This window comes from Rhincodon typus, chromosome 24 (genome assembly GCF_021869965.1).
Source record: "Rhincodon typus isolate 14 chromosome 24, sRhiTyp1.1, whole genome shotgun sequence".
NCBI classification, from domain to species: domain Eukaryota; kingdom Metazoa; phylum Chordata; class Chondrichthyes; order Orectolobiformes; family Rhincodontidae; genus Rhincodon; species Rhincodon typus.
This window is the reverse complement of record NC_063355.1, coordinates 43,831,911-43,851,141: the sequence shown is the minus strand read 5'-3', so window position 1 is coordinate 43,851,141 and position 19,231 is coordinate 43,831,911. Positions and strand designations below refer to the sequence as shown.

General features: G+C 45.1%; 1 protein-coding gene across 1 annotated transcript in view; it reads left to right on the top strand.

Annotated features, from left to right (window-relative positions):
* The window catches only part of galnt9 (polypeptide N-acetylgalactosaminyltransferase 9), a 348,022-nt gene that overhangs the window by 38,113 nt on the left and 290,678 nt on the right, over window positions 1-19,231 (top strand). Inside the window, exon 2 of the mRNA XM_048611757.1 lies at window positions 12,657-12,837. Within this exon, the coding sequence (XP_048467714.1) occupies window positions 12,657-12,837 (181 nt within the window). The remainder of the gene's footprint in view (window positions 1-12,656; window positions 12,838-19,231) is intronic.

Here is a 19,231-nt window from a genome sequence, read left to right as displayed (position 1 = left end):
CCATCACTGTGATCTGCAGGATCTATGAGCAGTTCCTGTCCATCACTCTGTTGGATCTATCAGTTCAAGCCTGTGCTATGAGAACCATGGTGGCTAATGGAGGGCATTCAGCCCATCTAACTGATCCTTCTATGGAATTTGACATCCTGTCTCACTCTATCCCAGCATTGATGACCTTTTGAATGAATCTGAGATTTTCTTTGGTCCAGTCCTTCATGAAAACTCACTCTGTGTGTTTCCGAATCCCAGTCTCAAATTCCTCCCTCTGCCTCTGAGATTTCAGTTAGTATCCCACTACCTTAATTCTTGGTGGCAAGGCGTGTCAGGTGTTAGATTAATGCTGGAGAGGCATTTTGTTTTTAAAAGCCTTTAATAAAAGAATACTCCTGCTTGAAAAAATCCATAATTAATATGAGATTAACTGTAACCATCATTCTCAATGTCTCTAATTACTTTCTCAGCAGTCATATTGATTCTAACTGCTGGTTTCAACACATCTCCTTTTAATCTTGCAAGCTGATATTCCTATTGGCTAATTCTTGTAAAATTAATTAACTCAGCACTAAACTCAACTGCAGTGTGACATTAATGAGCAGTGAGTGACTTTCAGGGTCTTTGAAAGCAAAGGAGAAAGGATTTATACAACAACTTTTCATCATGTTACCAAATAATACAGGTATCACATTGTTAAAGTGGCGATAACCCCACTCTGTCATTACAGAGAGACAACTGCTGTAGCTTAACCTTAAGAGTCACCATACCTCACATGAGAGGTGAGGGCAAGAAGGAGGGTCTTTCGTGGCAATCCCAGCCAGTACAGGAATCAAAATCATCCTGTTGGTATCACTCTGCATTATAAACTCTGGCAATCCAACTGGGCCAACCAACCCCCTGCATTAAAGACAGTTGGCAAAAGAGCCTTTTCATCAGGAAACAGACCTCTAGGTAGGATCTGTCGTTGAATTTGGTAAAAGAGCCAAGGGGAGAGCTGGAGCATTTTTCTTTTACACACAAATTATTGCAATCCATAAAAGCACCCTGTCAGGATGATGCAAATTGATTCAATGACAAACTTTCCAATAAGGATTGGGTAAAAGTTTGACCAGGTAAAAGTTCCTGAACTTTAGTGAAAAAGCAACATGATTCATTAGATTCAGAGATAGTAAGAACTGCCGATGCTGGAGTCAGAGATAACACAGCATGGAGCTGGAGGAACACAGCAGGCCAGGCAGCATCAGCAGGAAAGTTGAGGTTTTGGGTCAGGACCCTTCTTCAGAAAAGGGATCAAGGGATATAGACCAAAAACCAAAGTTTCTGAAGAAGGGTCCCGACCTGAAACGTCAGCTTTCCTGCTCCTCTGATGCTGCCTGGCTTGCTGTGTTCATCCAGCTCCACACTGTGTTATCAATGATTCATTAGATTGCTCTTTCAAACAGGCATGATGGGCTGCATGGCCTTCTTCTCTGCCATCAGTGTCCATGACTAGCCATGTCACTGAGAGAGTGATTGATCACTGTACAGCCACGTCTATTTTTGATGGACCAGGGTCACCAAACCTTGAAACAAAATAAAGAGCCCATATCCCTTGATTCCTCAGTTCTGAGGAAGGGTCACCAGACCCGAAACGTTAACTCTGTTTTTTTCCTTCACAGATGCTGCCAGACCTGCTGAGCTTTTCCAGCAACTTTGTTTTTGATCCATATTCCTTTTCTGGTCAGAGGAAACTCCTGCTCAGCATCTACCCCTCAGGTCCCCTAACAATAATGAATCACATATTACTTACTGTTCTTCTCTACTCCCTACTGAAGTGAGTAATTGTAATTCATCAACCACCTCTCTGTCCAATCACTTAATTAGCCTACATCCTTTTACAGCCAATCTGCAGCTGCCTCATTGCTAACTTCCTTTTTGTAGCTTTGTATCATCATAGAAACCCCACAGAGTGGAAGCAGGCCATTCAGCCCACTGTGTCCACACCAACCCTCCAAAGAGCATCCCACCCAGACCTATCCCCCTATCCCTGTAACCCTGCATTTCCCACGGACAACCCACCTAACTTGCACCTCCTTGGACTTTGGGAAGGAGCCAGAGCACTCAGAGGAAACCCACGCAGACATGGGGAGAAAGTGCAAACTCCACACAGACAGTTGCCCGAAGGTGGGATCGAACCCGGGTCCCTGACATTGTGAAACAGCAGTGCTAACCACTGAGCCACAATGTCCCTCTCAGAAATATGTAAACAGTTATGTTTGCATTCAGTCCTTTGTCTAAACGTCATTGTTATTAGATTATAAACAGCAGTAGCTTGAGCACTGATCCTTTAGCTACTATATGAGTTGCACCTTGTCATCTAATAAATGACATGATTGTCCCTAGTCTCTGCTTTCTGACTGTTATCCAATCCACAACTAGTGTTAATATGTAACCACCATTTATTCTGATATATCATTGGCATCTTCTCTCTTGCTTTGCCTTGTTTCCACAAAACATTTAGCAGGGTTTTCATCTTCCCCATTCGCTGTGTGAATATTGTCTTGATTCCTTTTGTCTTAAAGATTTTTTTTCCCAAGTAATTTATTTCTTTGCTCTTTGAGTGCGTGGGCAAAGGTCTGGCAGATGGAATACAATGTAAATAAATGTGAAGTGATACATTTTGGTAGGAGTAATAGTAAAAAGGATTATTACTTGAATGGTAAAAAGTTGCAGCATGCTGCTATGCAGAGGGACCTGGGTGTCCTTGTGCATGAATCACAGAAGGTAGGTCTGCAGGTACAACAAGTAATTAGGAAGGCAAATGGAATTTTGTCCTTCATTGCTAAAGGGATTGAGATTAAAAGCAGAGAGGTTATGTTGCAGCTGTACAAGGTGCTGGTGAGGCCACACCTGGAGTACTGTGTGCAGTTTTGGTCTCCTTACTTGAGAAAGGATGTACTGGCACTGGAGGGGATTCAAAGGAGGTTCACTAGGTTGATTCCGGAGTTGAGGGGGTTGTCTTATGAGGAGAGACTGAGTAGATTGGGATTATATTCATTGGAATTCAGAAGATTGAGGGGGGATCTTATAGAAACATATAAAATTATGAAGGGAATAGATAAGATAGAAGTAGAGAGGATGTTTCCACTGGCAGGTGAAGCTAGGACAAGAGGGCATAGCCTCAAGATTAGAGGGAGCAGATTTAGGACTGAACTGAGAAGGAACTTCTTCACCCAGAGGGTTGTTAATCTATGGAATTCCTTGCCCAGTGAAGTAGTTGACGCTACTTCAGTAAATGTTTTTAAAAAAAAGGTAGATTTTTTTTGAACAATAAAGGAATTAAGGGATACGGTGAGAACGCAGGTAAGTGGATCTGAGTCCACGAAAGGATCAGAGCAGGCTCGAAGGGCCAGACGGCCTACTCCTGCTCCTAGTTCTTATGTTCTTATGTTCTTTATCCATTATCTTTAGACAACCTGGTCTGGCTACCTTAGCAACCAAAAGTACAGTCGGACAGGCTGCTATCAATGAACCCTATAGCCTTTGGATTGCAAAGTACATCTCTTCTTCCTTTCTGGAGATCAATACCACAGTCTGTGTACACTGGTACACCCACAAATTATGGATAAATTATATTCATCCTTTCTTCCCTGATGATGGGGAGAGTAGCGCTCTAGAGTTGAGTTGCTATCACAGAATCTCTTAATTATGTAGTGCAGTCACTTTTAATGGGAATACGTCGCGGGGGTTGGGGGGGGGCAGGGAATGGGTGGGGGGAGGGTGCACAGTGGCTCAGTGGTTAGCTGTGCTGCCTCACACCCAGGTTCCATTCCGCCCTCAGGTCACTGTCTGTGTGGAGTTTGCACCTTCTCCCCGTGTCTGCGTGCGTTTCCTCCGGGTGCTCTGGTTTCCTCACACAGTCCAAAGATGTGCAGGGTAGGTGGATTAGCCATGGGAAAAGCAGGGTTTCAGGGATAGGGTAGGGGAATGGGGTCTGGGTGGGATGCTGTCTGGACGGTCAGTGTGGACTCGATGGGCTGAATGGCCTGCTTCCACACTGCAGGGATTCCATGTTTCTAACAATGGATGCTGGAAATCTGAAATAAAAGCAGAGATTGCTGGAGAGACTCAACAGATCTGGCAGCATCTGTGGAGAGAAAGCCGAACAGATCTGCAAAGACATTAAGGTTTCTCCAGAAATTTCTGTTTCATTTTGTCAAACTTTGAGGTGATGTACACAGGTAGTGATCCTCCTTGTTGGTGTATATGTGGAACTCTGTCAGTGCTAAGGGCGTAAGTGGAGATTGGACTGAACCAGGGTTTAAAAACCTTCCAGAAATAATCTCCGACTTTAGACACCTTGCTGTGAGCTAAGAAGATCCTGCTTTGAGCAGTTTGAGAACTATCAAAGAGAAATGATCAGGGGAATTTCTTACCTTCTTCAGCTTCAGAGCCACACACAGCTGCCATTTAATAAGGCATTTATAAGGCAAATGATCAAAAGAAGGTTAATAATGCAACATTATGCCACAGTGTGAAAGATCAGTGAGGGAAAACACTGCAAACAGTTAAAAACCTGCACAGGCTGGTTTAATAGAAAGGACTCAAACTGGTGAAACAAGTGGAGAGGAACTGAAAAGCTATACCAGCACTCCAAAAGCTTGTGATTTCAAATAAACTTGTTGGATCAAAACCTGGTATCATGTGACTTCTGACCTTGTCCACCCCAGTCCAACACCGGCACCTCTACATCAAAGGCAGATAAAACAAAGAAGATGGAAGAGACATGCAGTGTCTCTGGCAACATCTGAAAAAAAAGAATAAACTTAAATTTCTATAGCACTAATGTTCCTCAGGAAGGGAAATCTGCCAATCAAACCTGGTCTGGCCTACATGTGACTCCAGACCCACAGCAATGTGGTTGACTCTCAGTTGCCTCTGAAAGGGTCTAGCAAACCATTCAATTGTATCATCTACAGAGAAGTCTCAGCAAAGAAATGGAATTGGACAGATCATCTGTGAATTATCTAGGCATCGGAAAAGACAACGTCAGAAACAGCCCTGTCAACCCTGCAAAGCCCTCCTCACTAATATAGGGGGTTAGTGCCAAAACTGGGAGAGCTGTCTCACAGACTAGTCAAACAACAGCCCGACACAGTCATACTCTCAGAATCATACCTTACAGACAATGTCCCAGACACCACCATCACTGTCCCTGGATATGTCCTGTCTCACCGGCAGGACAGACCCAGCAGAGGGGGCAGCACAGTGGGATACAGTCAGGATGGTGTTGCTCTGGGAGTCCTCAACATTGACTCTGGACCCCATGAAGTCTCATGGCTTCAGGTTAAACATGGCTCTTGCTGATTACCACATACCATCCTCCCTCAGCTGATGAATCAGTATTCCTCCATGTTGAACAACACTTAGAGGAGGCACTGAGGATGGTAAGGGCACCAAATGTACTCTGGGTGGGGGATTTCAATGCCCACCATCAAGAGTGGCCCGGCAGCAGTATTACTGATCGAGCTGGTCGGGTCCTAAAGGACATAGCTGCGAGACTGGGTCTGTGGCAGGTGGTGAGGGAACCAACAAGAGGGAAAAACATACTCGACCTCATCCTTACCAACCTGCCAGCTGCAGATGTATCTGTCCATGTCAGTATCGGTAAGAGTGACCATCGCACAGTCCTTGTGGAGACAAAGTCCCGCCTTCACATTGAGAATAACCTCCATCGTGTTGTGTGGCACTATCTCTGTGCTAAATGGGACAGACTTCACACTGATCTAGCAACTCAGGACTGGGCATCCATGGGACGCTGTGGGCCATCAACAGCAGCAGGATTGTACTCCAGCACAATCTGTAACCTCATGGCCCAGCATATCCCCCACTCAACCATTACCATCAGGCCAGGGGATCAACCCTGGTTCAATGGAGAGTGCAGGAGGGCATGCCAGGAGCAGCACCAGGCATACCTGCAGATGAGGTGACAACCTGGTGAAGCCACCAAACAAGACTACTTGCACACCAAACAGCGAAAGCAACAAGTGATAGACAGAGCTAAGTGATCCCACAACCAACGGATCAGATCTAAGCTCTGCAGTCCTGCGACATCCAGTCATGAATGATGGGGGACAATTAAACAACTCACTGGAGGAGGAAGCTCCACAAAAATTCCCAACATCAATGATGGAAGAGCCCAGCACATCAGGGCAAAAGATAAGGCTGAAGCTTTCACAGCAATCTTCAGGCAGAAGTGCCGAGTGGATGATCCATCTCAGCGTCCTCCAGTGGTCCCCAGCATTACAGATACCAGTCTTCAGCCAATTCAATTCACTCCACATGATATTAAGAAACGGTTGGAAACACTGGATACCGCAAAGGCTACGGGCCCTGACAACATTCCGGCAATAGTACTGAAGACGTGTGCTCCAGAACTTGCCACTTCCCTGGCGAAGCTGTTCCAGTACAGTTACAACACTGGCATCTACCCAACAATGTGGAAAATTGCCCAAGTATGTCCTGTACACCAAAAGCAGGACAAATCCAACCTGGTCACTTACCGCCCCATCAGTCTCTGCTCGACCGTCAGCAAAGTGATGGAAGTTGTCAGTAACAGAGCTATCAAGCAGCACCTGCTCAGCAATAACCTGCTCAGTGACGCCCAGTTTGGGTTCCGCCAGGGCCACTCAGCTCCTGACCTCATTACAGCCTGGGTTCAAACATGGACAAAAGAGCTGAATTCCAGAGGGTGAGGTGAGAGTGACAGCCCTTGACATCAATGTTGCATTTGACCGAGTGTGACATCAAGGAGCCCTGGCAAAACTGGAATCAAAAGGTATCAGGGGACAAACTCTCCGGTGGTTGGAGTCATACCTGACACACAGGAAAATGGTTGTGGTTGTTGGAGATCAATCATCTCAGCTCCAGGACATCTCTGCAGGAGTTCCTCAGGGTAGTGTCCTAGGCCCAACCATCTTTAGCTGCTTCATCAATGACCTTCCCTCCATCATAAGGTCAGAAGTGGGGATGTTCACCGATGATTGCACAATGTTCAACACCATTCACGACTCCTCAGATACTGAAGCAGTCCATGTTCACATGCAACAAGATTTAGACAATATTCAGGCTTGGGCTGCTGAACAGGAAGGGTTTAGAGGGATATGAGCCAAATGCTGGCAAATGGAACTAGATCAATGTGGAATATCTGATCGGCATGGACGCATTGGACTGAAGGGCCTGCTTCCATGCTATACAGCTCTATGAATCTGTGACAAGTGGCAAGTAACATTCATGCCGCATGAGTATCAGGCAAAGACCATCTCCAGTAAGAGACGGTCTAACCATCCTGCCTGACATTCAATGGTGTTACCATCACTGAATGCCCACTGTCAACATCCTGGGGGTTACCATTGACCAGAACCACAACTGGACTTGCAACATAAACACAATGGTTAACAAGAGCAGGTCAGAAGCTGGGAATCCTGCATTGAGTAACTCACCTCCTGACTCCCCAAAGCCTGTCCCACCATCTACAAGGCACAAGTCAGGAGTGTGATGGAATACTCCCCACTTGCCTGGATGAGTGCAGCTCCAATAACACTCAAGAAGCTTGACACCATCCAGGACAAAGCAGCCCACTTGATTGGCATTACATCCATAAGCATTCACTCCCTTCCACAATGGACGCTCAGTAGCAGCGGTATGTACCATCTACAAGATGCACTGCAGAAATTTACTAAAGATCCTTAGACAGCTCTTTCTAAACCAACAATCAACTTCTATCTAGAAGGATGAGGGCAGCAGATACATGGGAACACCACCCTCTGCAAGTTCCCCTGCAAGCCACTCACTGTCCTGACTTGGAAATATATCACTGTTCGTCCACTGTCACTGGGTCTAAATCCTGGAATTTCCTCCCTGAGGGCATTTTGGGTCAACCTACAGCACATGGACTGCAGCGGTTCAGGAAGGCAGCTCACCCCCACCTTCTCAAGGGGCAACTAGGGAAGGGCAATAAATGCTGGGCCCCCCAAATCCCATGAGTGAATCAAAACAAAACCTTTCATGACTGTGGGAAATCCTGAAGTGCTTTATGGCCAATGACATAGTTTTTGAAGTTGTGATGGAGGAGGTGAAACGGATTCCATTTCCCAGATGGGATGAGAATTGCTGTAGTCGTTCCCTTCAAACATCCATTCTGCTCCTTCCTTCAGACCATGACTGTCCCGCTGTCGATATTCTCTGTTTCCAAACATTGGGCTTGCTCACAATGCAACTTAGGGAATGTCAGCCTTTGTTAGAGCACGAACTCGGATAGCAAAAGCCACAGGGAATTCTTTATCTGAGTGAAGTGGATTGGTTGAGCCAGCCTTCGGCAGCAGTGTGAGTGAGTGACCACTTGGTTACTTCACAGCTGGTGGTGACATTTCAAGGGAGCTTTGCACCCACAAATTCAGAAACAGCAGAGTAGGGAACGATTAGAAACTGAGGGCTTTTAGAAAGTTTCCCATCGTGCATGAAGGATTAACCAAACAGAATTCCGGTTCATTTCTCTTCATCCTGTTCATTTCTGTTTATTGTGGGAGGCAATGGCCTAGTAGTATTATCATTAGACTGTTCAGAGGCCCCGATAATGCTCTGGGGACCCAGGTTTGAATCCCACCACAGCACATAGTGGAATTAAGAGTCTAATGATGACCATGAATCCATTGTTGATTGTTGGAAAAACTCATCTGGTTCACTAATGTCCTTTAGGGAAGGAAACTGCCATCCTTACCTGCTCTGGCCTACATGTGACTCCAGACCCACAGCAATGTGGTTGACTCTTAACTGCCCTCAGGGCAATAAATGCCGGCCTAGCCAGTGATACCCTCATCCCGTGAATGAATGAAGGAAAAAAATTGACTCTCTCCAGGGTCTCTGTGTCTTGCAGCATCCTCCACCTCTGCAACCCTCTGAGATCTCTGTGTTTCTCCAAGCATAGCCTCTTGAACATCCTGAACATTAATCTCTCTGCCATTGATGGCTGTGCCTTCTGCTGCGTTGGACCTAGGCTCTAGAATCACCGCCTTAAACTTCTCCTCCTCTCTCTCTCTCTATCACTCTCTCTCTCCGCCTTTCAAGCCCTTCTTAAAAACCATCTCTTTAACCACACTTATGGTCACCTGAATTAATATTTCCTTATGAGGCTCAGGGTAACGTTTGGTCCTGTGAAGTGCCTATGGACATTTTCCACTGAAAAGTGTGCAATATGAATTAGCTGTATATAATAGTAGCTGTTTGTCTGATGTCACTAACAATTTCATGATCCATCTGACTTGTTTAATAAGCCCCTGGTTGTCTGAAATCCAATTTGACTGTTTAGACAGAATGGCATATGATTAATTATTTGCCTTTTAAATCGAAAGAGACACTGGAGAGGTGTATCAATTTTATGATGGATAAATTTCTGTGAAGTTGAGGATGGCTGCATTGATCAGATTAAAATAGCCACATGTGAAGTTACTTTGGATAGGTTATAATTGTTTTATGTCTAGGATGATTGAACCTTTCCTTACCGTTCCTCTCTACCTCCTTTTTTTTCCTTCTTGCTTTTAATACAACATTACTTCCCACTTTTCATTTCTCTTTCTGTGTAGGATCTGTCTCTTATAGACTTCTGTTAGCCACATTTGGAACAGAGGTGGACTGACAAGGAAACTTGCCTCCATTCTCCAACACTTTATTTCAGTTCTTTCATGTTCATTGAAGAGTTTTTAGACCTTATGTCACACAGCCCACAATCCCCACAAAGAAATCTATTGAAATCGAGCAAACACTTTTTTCTCACCCATCTCTATGTTCCGTCAAAGAAGCCAATCCAGCAGAGAATGTGTTTTAACTATGACTACCCTAGCTGCAGCCTTGTGGTCATTTGAATGTTTGAAAAGCAGGGCATTTAAGAATATTCAAATCATGAAACTTAAACAGGCTCATCCATCCTCTGAAGCTACTAGTGAGTGTCCACTCCATCCATTTATGACACCAGTTTAGGGGCTTTCATGCGGCCAAAACAGATTCTTTCTGAAATCAGTACGAAGTTCAAATGGCCCGCTGACTTCAGATTTCCCTCCTGTGTCAGTCATTCCTTCAATCCATTCCCACTTTTTTGGCAAAACCTGGAGCTGGCACAGACAGGGCATCCTGATCCCACCTGACATTTTTAAAAGCTCACATAATCGGAATCATATATCACAGAATCCCTACAGTGTGGAAACAGGCCCTTCGGCCCAACAAGTCCACACCGACTCTTAGAGCATCCCAACCAGACCCATCCCCTTATAACGCACATCCCTGAACATTATGGGTAATTTAGCATGGCCAATCCACCTAACTTGCACATCTTTGGACTGTGGGAGGAAACCGGAGCACCCGGAGGAAACCCACGCAGACACGGGGAGAAGATGCAAACTCCACACAGGAATGTTGGAATCAGGAGCAGGAAAGGGTGATTTGCCCCTTGGAGCCTGATCGAGCTCTCTGTCTGCTCACCTCCTCCCCTGCCCCACCCATTCTCCCTGACTCCCTTCTCTATTAGAAATCTGTCCAATTCAGTTTTGAATAAATTCAATGACCCAGCCTCTGCTACCTTCTGGGGAAGAGAATTCTACATACCATCAATCTTCTGGAAGGAAATATTCTCCCCCTGTCTTAAAAGGGAGACCTCTTATTCTTAAATTATATCCTGTAGTTCTATCTACTGTCCATTCTATCTAGTCCCTCAGTATAGTTGAAAGATGTACAGAAATTTCTGGAGAAACTCAGCAGTTCTGGCAGTAGCTAGGGAGAGAGAAACAGAATTAATGTTTTGAGTCCGGTGTGACCCTTCTTCCGAACCCACAGAATTTTTACGTGTCTTAGTAATTACACCTCAATCTTCTAGACTCCAATGGGTACAGATCCAACATGTTCAACCTTTCTCTGTAAGTTAAACCCTTTGTTGAAGAAACGAGTTGAATGAATCTTCTCTGAGTTGCTTCCAAAGAAATTACAATCTTCTTGCAATACAGAGACCACAAACTGTACACAGCAATCCAACTGTGGTAACAGCTAAAGCGAAAAGTTCCACCTTTAACATTTCATTCCCTTTGTGGTAAACATCACATTCTAGTCAACTTCCTAATCGCTTGCAGTATCTGTATACTAACATTTCTGACCCTGTGAAAATCCAGCCTGAGGCCTCTGTTTATAAAGTTTAAGATACTGACCACTTTCCCGATACCCTTCAATGATTAAAAGCAAAATATTGCAGATGCTGGAAACCTGAAATAAACTTAGACAATGCTGGAGAAACTCAACAGCTCTGGCAACATCTGTGGGGAGAGAGACAGAGTGAACATTTAAAATCTGGTGTGACTTCAGAACAGATCCGAAAGGAGTCATACCAGACTCGAAATGTTCACTCTGTTTCTGTTTCCACAGATACTGTCAGACCTATTGATATTCGCCTTCAATCATTTATGAGTATAAAGCTCAAGGTCTCCCTGATCCTGCACCCTCTGGACAATTGTGCCCTTGAGCTTATATCTTATTTTGCAGTTATGGTTCTTTATCCACCTGTGTTCCAGTTTCTGCATCTTTTATTAATTGTTTCTTTTGTGTTTGGTGCATTCAGTTTACCCAAACTAGTGCCAGAACATTGTATTTCTGTCAAAGTCCAATGCATTGAACTGCAATTGAAGATGAAGAGCCCAGGGAGATGTTATCAGCTGCTGATTGTGTGAAGGTTTAAGGTGCCGTGTTTAGTGTTTGTTAGGTACATATTTCAATCACAAATACACTCGCTAATGTGGGAGACCCCTTGGTCTGTAGTTGTACTTGCGGCATCAGATGTTAAAGTTGATCATACATTTTCAACTTTGCTAAAGTTTTGCAGAGTGCAGGTTTGGGGTAAATTAGCTCTTAGGGCCATAGAGCCATACAGCACAGAAACAGACCCTTCGGTCCAACCAGTCCATGCTGAACATAATCCCAAATTAAACCAGTCCCACCTGCCTGCTCCTGGCCCGTATCTCTCCAAGCCTTTCCTATTCATATACTTATCTAAGTGTCTTTTAAATGTTGTAACTGTGCCCATATCCACCACTTCCTCCGGAACTCAGGAAGTTCATTCCACATGTGAACGAGCCTCTGTATAAAAAACTTGCCGCCATATCATTTTTAAATCTGTCTTCTCTCACCTGAACAATATGTCCCCTAGTCTTGAAATCCCCCAACCCAAGGGAAAAGACACCTACCATTAATCTTATCTGTACCCCTCATGATTTTATAAACCTCTATAAGGTCACCTCTCAGTCTCCTACCTCCAGTGAAAAAAAGACAAAGCCCATCCAGCCTTTCTTTATAACTCACATCTTCCATACCTGGCAACATCCTGGTAAATCTCTTCTGAACCCTCTCCAACTTGATAATATCCTTTGTATAACTGTGTTTTCTATATTTCACTTTGTCGTACAAAATGTGTTTCATTTCATTTCTGGGGAATGGCCACACCCAACTCACTACTACCCTAGGCTTTGGCCTACAGTCTGTCTCCAGGTGATTCTCTGTGCATTTCCATAAGGTTCTGTTTCGGGAGGCTGACCTGTGTTTCCAGAAGGTTCTGTTTTGAGAGGCTGACCTGTGTTCTATGCCTTGTTTAGGACTCGCTAAACCAATTGGACTGATGGAGGGACCTGGTGGCCTAGGCCAGGGAGGAGTTGCTGCCACTATGAGAGATGAGAGTCGTGAGTTTGATGCTAAATATGAAGATTACGGCTACAATGCTCAGCTCAGCGACAGGATATCACTCGACAGGTCGATACCAGACTACAGACCACAAAAGTAATGAGCTCAGTTAACTGCTTTAGATATTTTTGTGAGTTGGGGAAGGGGATATTCATTAAATTAAAAAAAAACCTATTGGGCATGATGCAGAAACTTGCAGCATATCAGTCCTTCTGCAATCTTTGACAAGTCAATATTTCAATGAATCGATTGGTAATGTTGCTCGTTGCACCATTTGCAATGGCAGGGTGGAAATGTGACTGGGACTTGTAATCTGAAATCCCAGGCTAATGCTCTGGGGTAGCATGGTGACTCAGGGGTTAGCACTGCTGTCTCACAGCACCAGGGACCTGGGTTCCATTCCACCCTCAGGTGACTGTCTGCGTGGAGTTTGCACATTCTCCCTGTGTCTGTATGGGTTTCCTCCGGGTGCTCCGGTTTCCTCCCACAGTCCAGAGGTGTCCAGGTTAGGTGGATTGGCCATGGGAAATTGCCCCATAGTTCCCAGGGATGTGCAGGCTGGGTGAATTAGCCGTGGGAAATGCAACATTATATGGTACGTGGAATGGGTTTGGGTTAGATGCTGTTTGGAGGGTTGGTGTGGACTTGATGGGCCAAATGGTCTGCTTCCACACTATAGGGATTCTATGATTCTCTGGGGTACATGGATTCGAATTCTATCAGAGTAGCTGCTGAAATTTGAATTAAAAGAGTGAAAATGTAGCTAACTCCCTTCCCTGCGATTTTGATGGTTTGCAATGCACATAATGGGCTTTGCTCGTAAGTATTGAATAGTCTACACTGGTCTATTTATGGGTGGTGGCTATTTGTATAAAAATAAAACTCATGGTGGTTTTGGTGGGAGAGAGGTCACTCAGTTGTGTGAGATAACACTTCTGTGTAGAAAAAAAGCGTTGGGTTGTGAGGGACCCTCTTGAGGCACAGTGGTAGTGTCCCTACCCCTGGACCGGGAGTCCTGCGTCAAGTCAGTAATAACACCTCTGGACAGGTTGATTAGAAAAATAGGTCAATAAAAAGAACATTTTAAAAAATTAGGAACGGGGCTTTGAGGAGCCCTGTTGTTGGTGCAGTGGTAATGTCTGTGCCCTTGGAGTAGGAGGCCCAGGTTCAAGTTCCATGTGCTCCAGTGGTGTGTAATAACATCTCTTTGAAGAGGTTAATTAGAAGAAATAGTTAAATTAAAAACAAAAGTTTTTTTTTAAAATCAGCTAACCTAATTGTAAAAGTCAAGCAGTTCACTAATGGCCCTCAGAGAGTAGCAGGACCTACAAATGGATTCCAGTTGATGTTTATCTGCTCTCTGAGCAGTTGGGAATTGGCAAATAAATACCAGCCAAGCCAGTGACACTCACTTCCCATAAAAGGCCCATGAATAGCCCTGGCTACATCTTCCCTGCCAAGCCACTCACCATCCTGCCTTGTATCAGCCCCATGCTTTCATTCTCACTGGGTCAATGTCCTGGAACAAGACATACACAACACATGGACTGCGATGGTTCAAGAAGGCAACTCACCACCACCTTCCCAAGGGGAAACTAGGGACGGGCAATAAATGACACCCACATCCCACATGATATCTTTGATGTGTAGGTTGGCTGTCATAATTTGCCTATCATAACGTTTCATGGATGTTTTGTTGTCTGTGCATGCTTTTGGATGAACAATAGAAATGCAGGCTGGTGGTGGACGTTTGCAGAGTGAAATGCTGTTGTTTAATGAAGAGATTCTCCAGCACTGTTGGCTTGACTGATGTGAGGTTTCCAGGGTAACTTCTCACAGGAGACTGCCAAACCCACTGAATTCACAGCGGACTTTTCCGAGCTGTCGGTCAGTGCAAAACCTCAATTTCTTTCACGTTGCTACGAACGGGAGACAGCATCTGAAAAGCTATTTCCAATCTCCATCAGCCCCTTACCCTTTCAGTTCATGTCCACTGCCTTTCTACAATGCAACAACTCCACCCTCAGCTGACTCGACAATGCTGTGGGAATTGTAATTTGTGGAAGTGCTGGTTTTTTACGTAACTTGACTCAAAAACATAAACAAAAACCATTACATTCTACGATCCCAAAGAAATTTCGTTGTTCTTGCTGGGGAATCTTTGCAAGCAACAAGAACATGAGAAACAGAAGCAGGAGTAGGCCTTTCGGTCTCTTGAGCCTGCTCCATCATTTTACAAGATCATAGCTGATCTGCTCAGGTCTCAACCCCTCTTCGCTATGAGCTCCTCGTAGCCTTCCAGTCCTCAATGTTTCAGAAATCTATCTCCTGCCTCTTTAAACACTTGTTGTGATCTAGCCTCCACAAATCTCTGGGGCAGAGAAATCCAGACATTCACTACCCTCTAAGAGAAAAAATTACTTCTCATATCTCACTAATGGCCCTCAGAGAGTAGCTAGACCTACAAATAGATTCCAGTTGATGTTTATCTGCCCTCTGAGCAGTTGGGAATTGGCAAATAAATACCGGCCAAGCCAATGAAACTAACTTCTCATAAAAGGCCCATGAATAGCACTGGCTGCATCTTTCTCCTCATTCTGTAACTATGACCCCTCATTTGACAATCTCCCACGAGTGAAAGCATCCTCTCAATATTATTATCTGTCAAACCTCCTTAAAATCTGAACTATTTCAATAAGATCATTCCTCATGCTTCTAAGCTCTAACCTGTTTAATAGCATGAACCTGTTCAGTTGTTATTGAGAAGTTAACCCCATTGATCCCAGGAATTAGCTGAACAACCTCCAATGTCAGTCTCTTCTTTCTTAAATATGGGGGCCCAGACTGGACTTAATCCTTCAAGTGTGGTCTCACCAACACCCTGTACAGTTGTAACAAGACTTCCCTGTTTTTAATCTCCAAAACTCTCCCCCAACCAGCAACAAAGACATTTATATTACACATCTCCCAGCCTTAGTTTTGCAGCTAATTCAGCTCTTTTGAAGTGTAACCTCTGTTATTATTGTTGGAAGTGTGGCAGCCAATTTACCCACAGGAGGATCCCGCATTACTTTATGGGAATATGGAATCAGACACATTCCCCTCCCCTCCCTTGTCAGCCTTCTACAGGGACAATTCTCTTTGGGACACCCTGGTCCATCCCTCCTCAATTCCCAACACCCCCATCAGCCCCATGGCACCTTCCCCTGTGACCACAGAAGGTGTAACATCTGCCCCTTTACCTCCTCCCTCCTCAATATCCAGGGCCTCCAAACGTACCTTCCAGGTGAAGCAGAAATTCACCTGTACTTCCCACAATCTATTCTACTGCATTCACCGCTCACAATGTGGTCTCCTTTACAATGGGGAGACAAAGCGCAGACTGGGTGACTGCTTTGCAGAACGCTTGTATTCTGTCCACAAAAATGACCCTGAACTTCCAGTTGCCTGCCGTTTCAACACACCGCCATGTTCCCTGGCTAACACCTCTGTCGCAGGCTTACTGCAGTGCTCCAAACAAAGCTCAGGGCAACCTGGAGGAATAACACCTCATTTTCCACTTGGGAACCTCGCAGGCTTCTGGACTCAACACCGAGTTCAATAATTTTAGGGCCTGACACCTTTTCCCATGCCCTTACCCCAAACCCCACACACCAGGCCTTGTCATCCCATGGGCTGTTCCCACACATGGCCCATTGTCAGCCACTAGTGGTCCCCATTAGCAGCTGTTGGTTCTCCCAGGCTGACCATTACCCATTCCTGTGTCTTCCCAACTGTTGTTTTCTCTCTCTCTGGCCTCCATCTCCCCCTGTCGTTTACTCCTCCACCCACCCCATCTTCAGCATATATACCATCTTCAACCCCAGTTGCAGTCAATTCTGAAGAAGGGTCACTGGACCCGAAACATTAACTCTGATTTCTCTTCACGCATGCTGCCAGGCCTGCTGAGTTTTCCCAGCAGTTTCTGATTTTGTTTCTAATTGGCAGCATCCTTGATTCTTTGGGTTTCTTTTGTTTGCTATGTTGCCTGATGGCAGTATCTTCTGACAGGACCTCCAGTTTGGCTCTGTTCAGTCACCTCCTGAGATGGCAAGTGGGGTTTATAATTGAGTGTTTCATTCTAAAAGTGTTAAAAGTATTGTTGGAATGGACATGGTTCAGTAAATGTTCTGTTAGCCACAATATGACATCAAAAGTTCTCCTTTAGGTCGACAGATAATATTAGACTTTTGCTGAGACTTAATGATCTCATTCATTTGATACACAATGGATATAATGGCCCGTTGAAGGCATCGCCTAGTCAACTTAGACATAGAATAGGAAAATCTGAAAGTGGTATGTCTGTCAGCCACACTACTGATTTGTTTTTATTCAGCATGAAACTGGAGAATTCTAATGAAGAAAGCACAGTATAATTAGACTAGCAACGTGAATAATGTTTCCGAGGGAACACTAGGTGGTATTTGCCCATTGCAATTTGTCTGGCTGTATTCATGATGGAGTCTTGTTACTACATGGCAATGAATCCAGTGAACAGCTCCTGGTGAGAGAGGACAGCCCAGAAAGTTAATGCTTCTTTTGTTCATTCACAGAATGTGGGTGTAGCTGGCTGGGTCAGCATTTGCTGCCCATACCTAATTACCTCTTGAGGAGGTGGCGGTGAACAGGCTGAACTGCTGCACTTTGTGGGGTACAGGGACACCCACAGTGCTATCAGGGAAAATGTTCCAGGATTTTGACCCAGCGACACTGAAGGGACTGCGATATTTTTCCATGTCGGGACAGTGAGTGGCTTAAAGAGGAACTTGCAAGGGGGTGCGATCTGCTGCCCTTGTCCTTCTAGATGGTACAGGTCATGGGTTTGGAAAGTGCTGTCTAAGATGCATCAGGAAAGCTGTCAGGCAGAAAGAACCATGACAAATTAGCTAACACCGATCAATGTCTTGGCCTCATCTTTCTCTCGCCTTGTCTCTCGCTACTTTTAATGATTTTAATTATTGACCCTTTCCAATTTTTTCTCCTGGAAAGGCTGACCCTTTTCTTTCAAGTAGAATTAGCCCAGTATTGTCAGCACATTAGTCACATGTGGTGCATTGCGAATCTAGGAGGGAGACTGAGTTTCTTTCCTGATTAGCCAATAAATAAAAGGGCCAAGGGCATTCTTGGGCCGTAATGTCTGGAGTCAGAATCCCACAGTTCTTGTGTGTGAACTGTAACCATTTTGCGCATTATCTTGGAGCACTGAGGAAGTCTCATACTCCTACCCAGTGTATGGGGTGGGGAGAGGGAGGAATGTAAGGCAGGTAGTCACCAGCATTAGTCTGCAATCTTTGGAATTTGTAGGATATTCCCCAGGAGTGGGCTGCGAGCAAGGAGGAAAGTGACTAAGGGGAGGCACTTATAAAATACCAAAAAATCAACCTTCTAAAAAAAAATATATTCCTTTGCTCACTTCAGTTGATTAGTTCAGAAGGTTACTGGCAAAGGTTGGAAAAGAGGCTGCTTTCCGAGCATTCAATCATCCAATCAGGTGAGGAGGGGTCTGTTTGCTTCCTGATTGGCTGAGAAAAGGCAGGACGTTGACATGGCGACCATTGATGGGCGACCATTGGTGAAGAGTGTGGGAGGACATAGGAGGTCACACAATGAAACTGGCAGGAATACCCTCAGTCAGAGAGCATTGGCAGCGAGATGCTGACTGGAGGCCATTGTTGGGTTCAGGCTGGGGTTGGGGGTAGATGTTTGGAGGGTGCAGGACAGTGTCCTTGAACTGTTTCCACTCCTCAGTTCTGCTGAGGTATTGTTGGCTGATTATGAGCAGCCTTATGGCAAATCCTCACGGCACATGGAGCCAAGAATAATGAAACCATCTCTAACTGCACAGGAAACAGCCAGCAAAATAAATCTGGGAATTCACACCTCTAGGCCCGAAACGTCAGCCTTTCTGCTCCTATGATGTTGCTTGGCCTGCTGTGTTCATCCAGCTCTGCACCTTGTTGTCTGGGAATTCACAGTGTTGTACAGGGAGGCTGCTCAGAACAGATGGAAGCAGTTCAGGTGCCAGTTCTAGTACCTGAAGCACATCACAGCCCAGTGAATCACATTCAACGTGCAGACGTCATTACAATGTGGGAAAAGCAGGACCCAATGTGTGGGCACAACTTCTCTCAACCTGTAGTCAGATCAGGAATGAGCATTCAGCTTTCTGTGGTAGTGGTTGTATTGTACGGTGGTACGGTGGTACCGTGGCATGGTGGCTCAGTGGTTAGCACTGCTGCCTCACAGCGCCAGGGACCCGGGTTTCATTCCACTGTCAGGGCGACTGTCTGTGTGGAGTTTACACATTCTCCCCATGTCTGTGTGGAGTTTATACATTCTCCCCGTGTCTGTGTGGAGTTTGCACATTCTCCCCGTGTCTGTGTGTTGTCTACACAATCTCCCCATGTCTGTGTGGAGTTTACACATCCTCCCCGTGTCTGTGTGTTGTTTA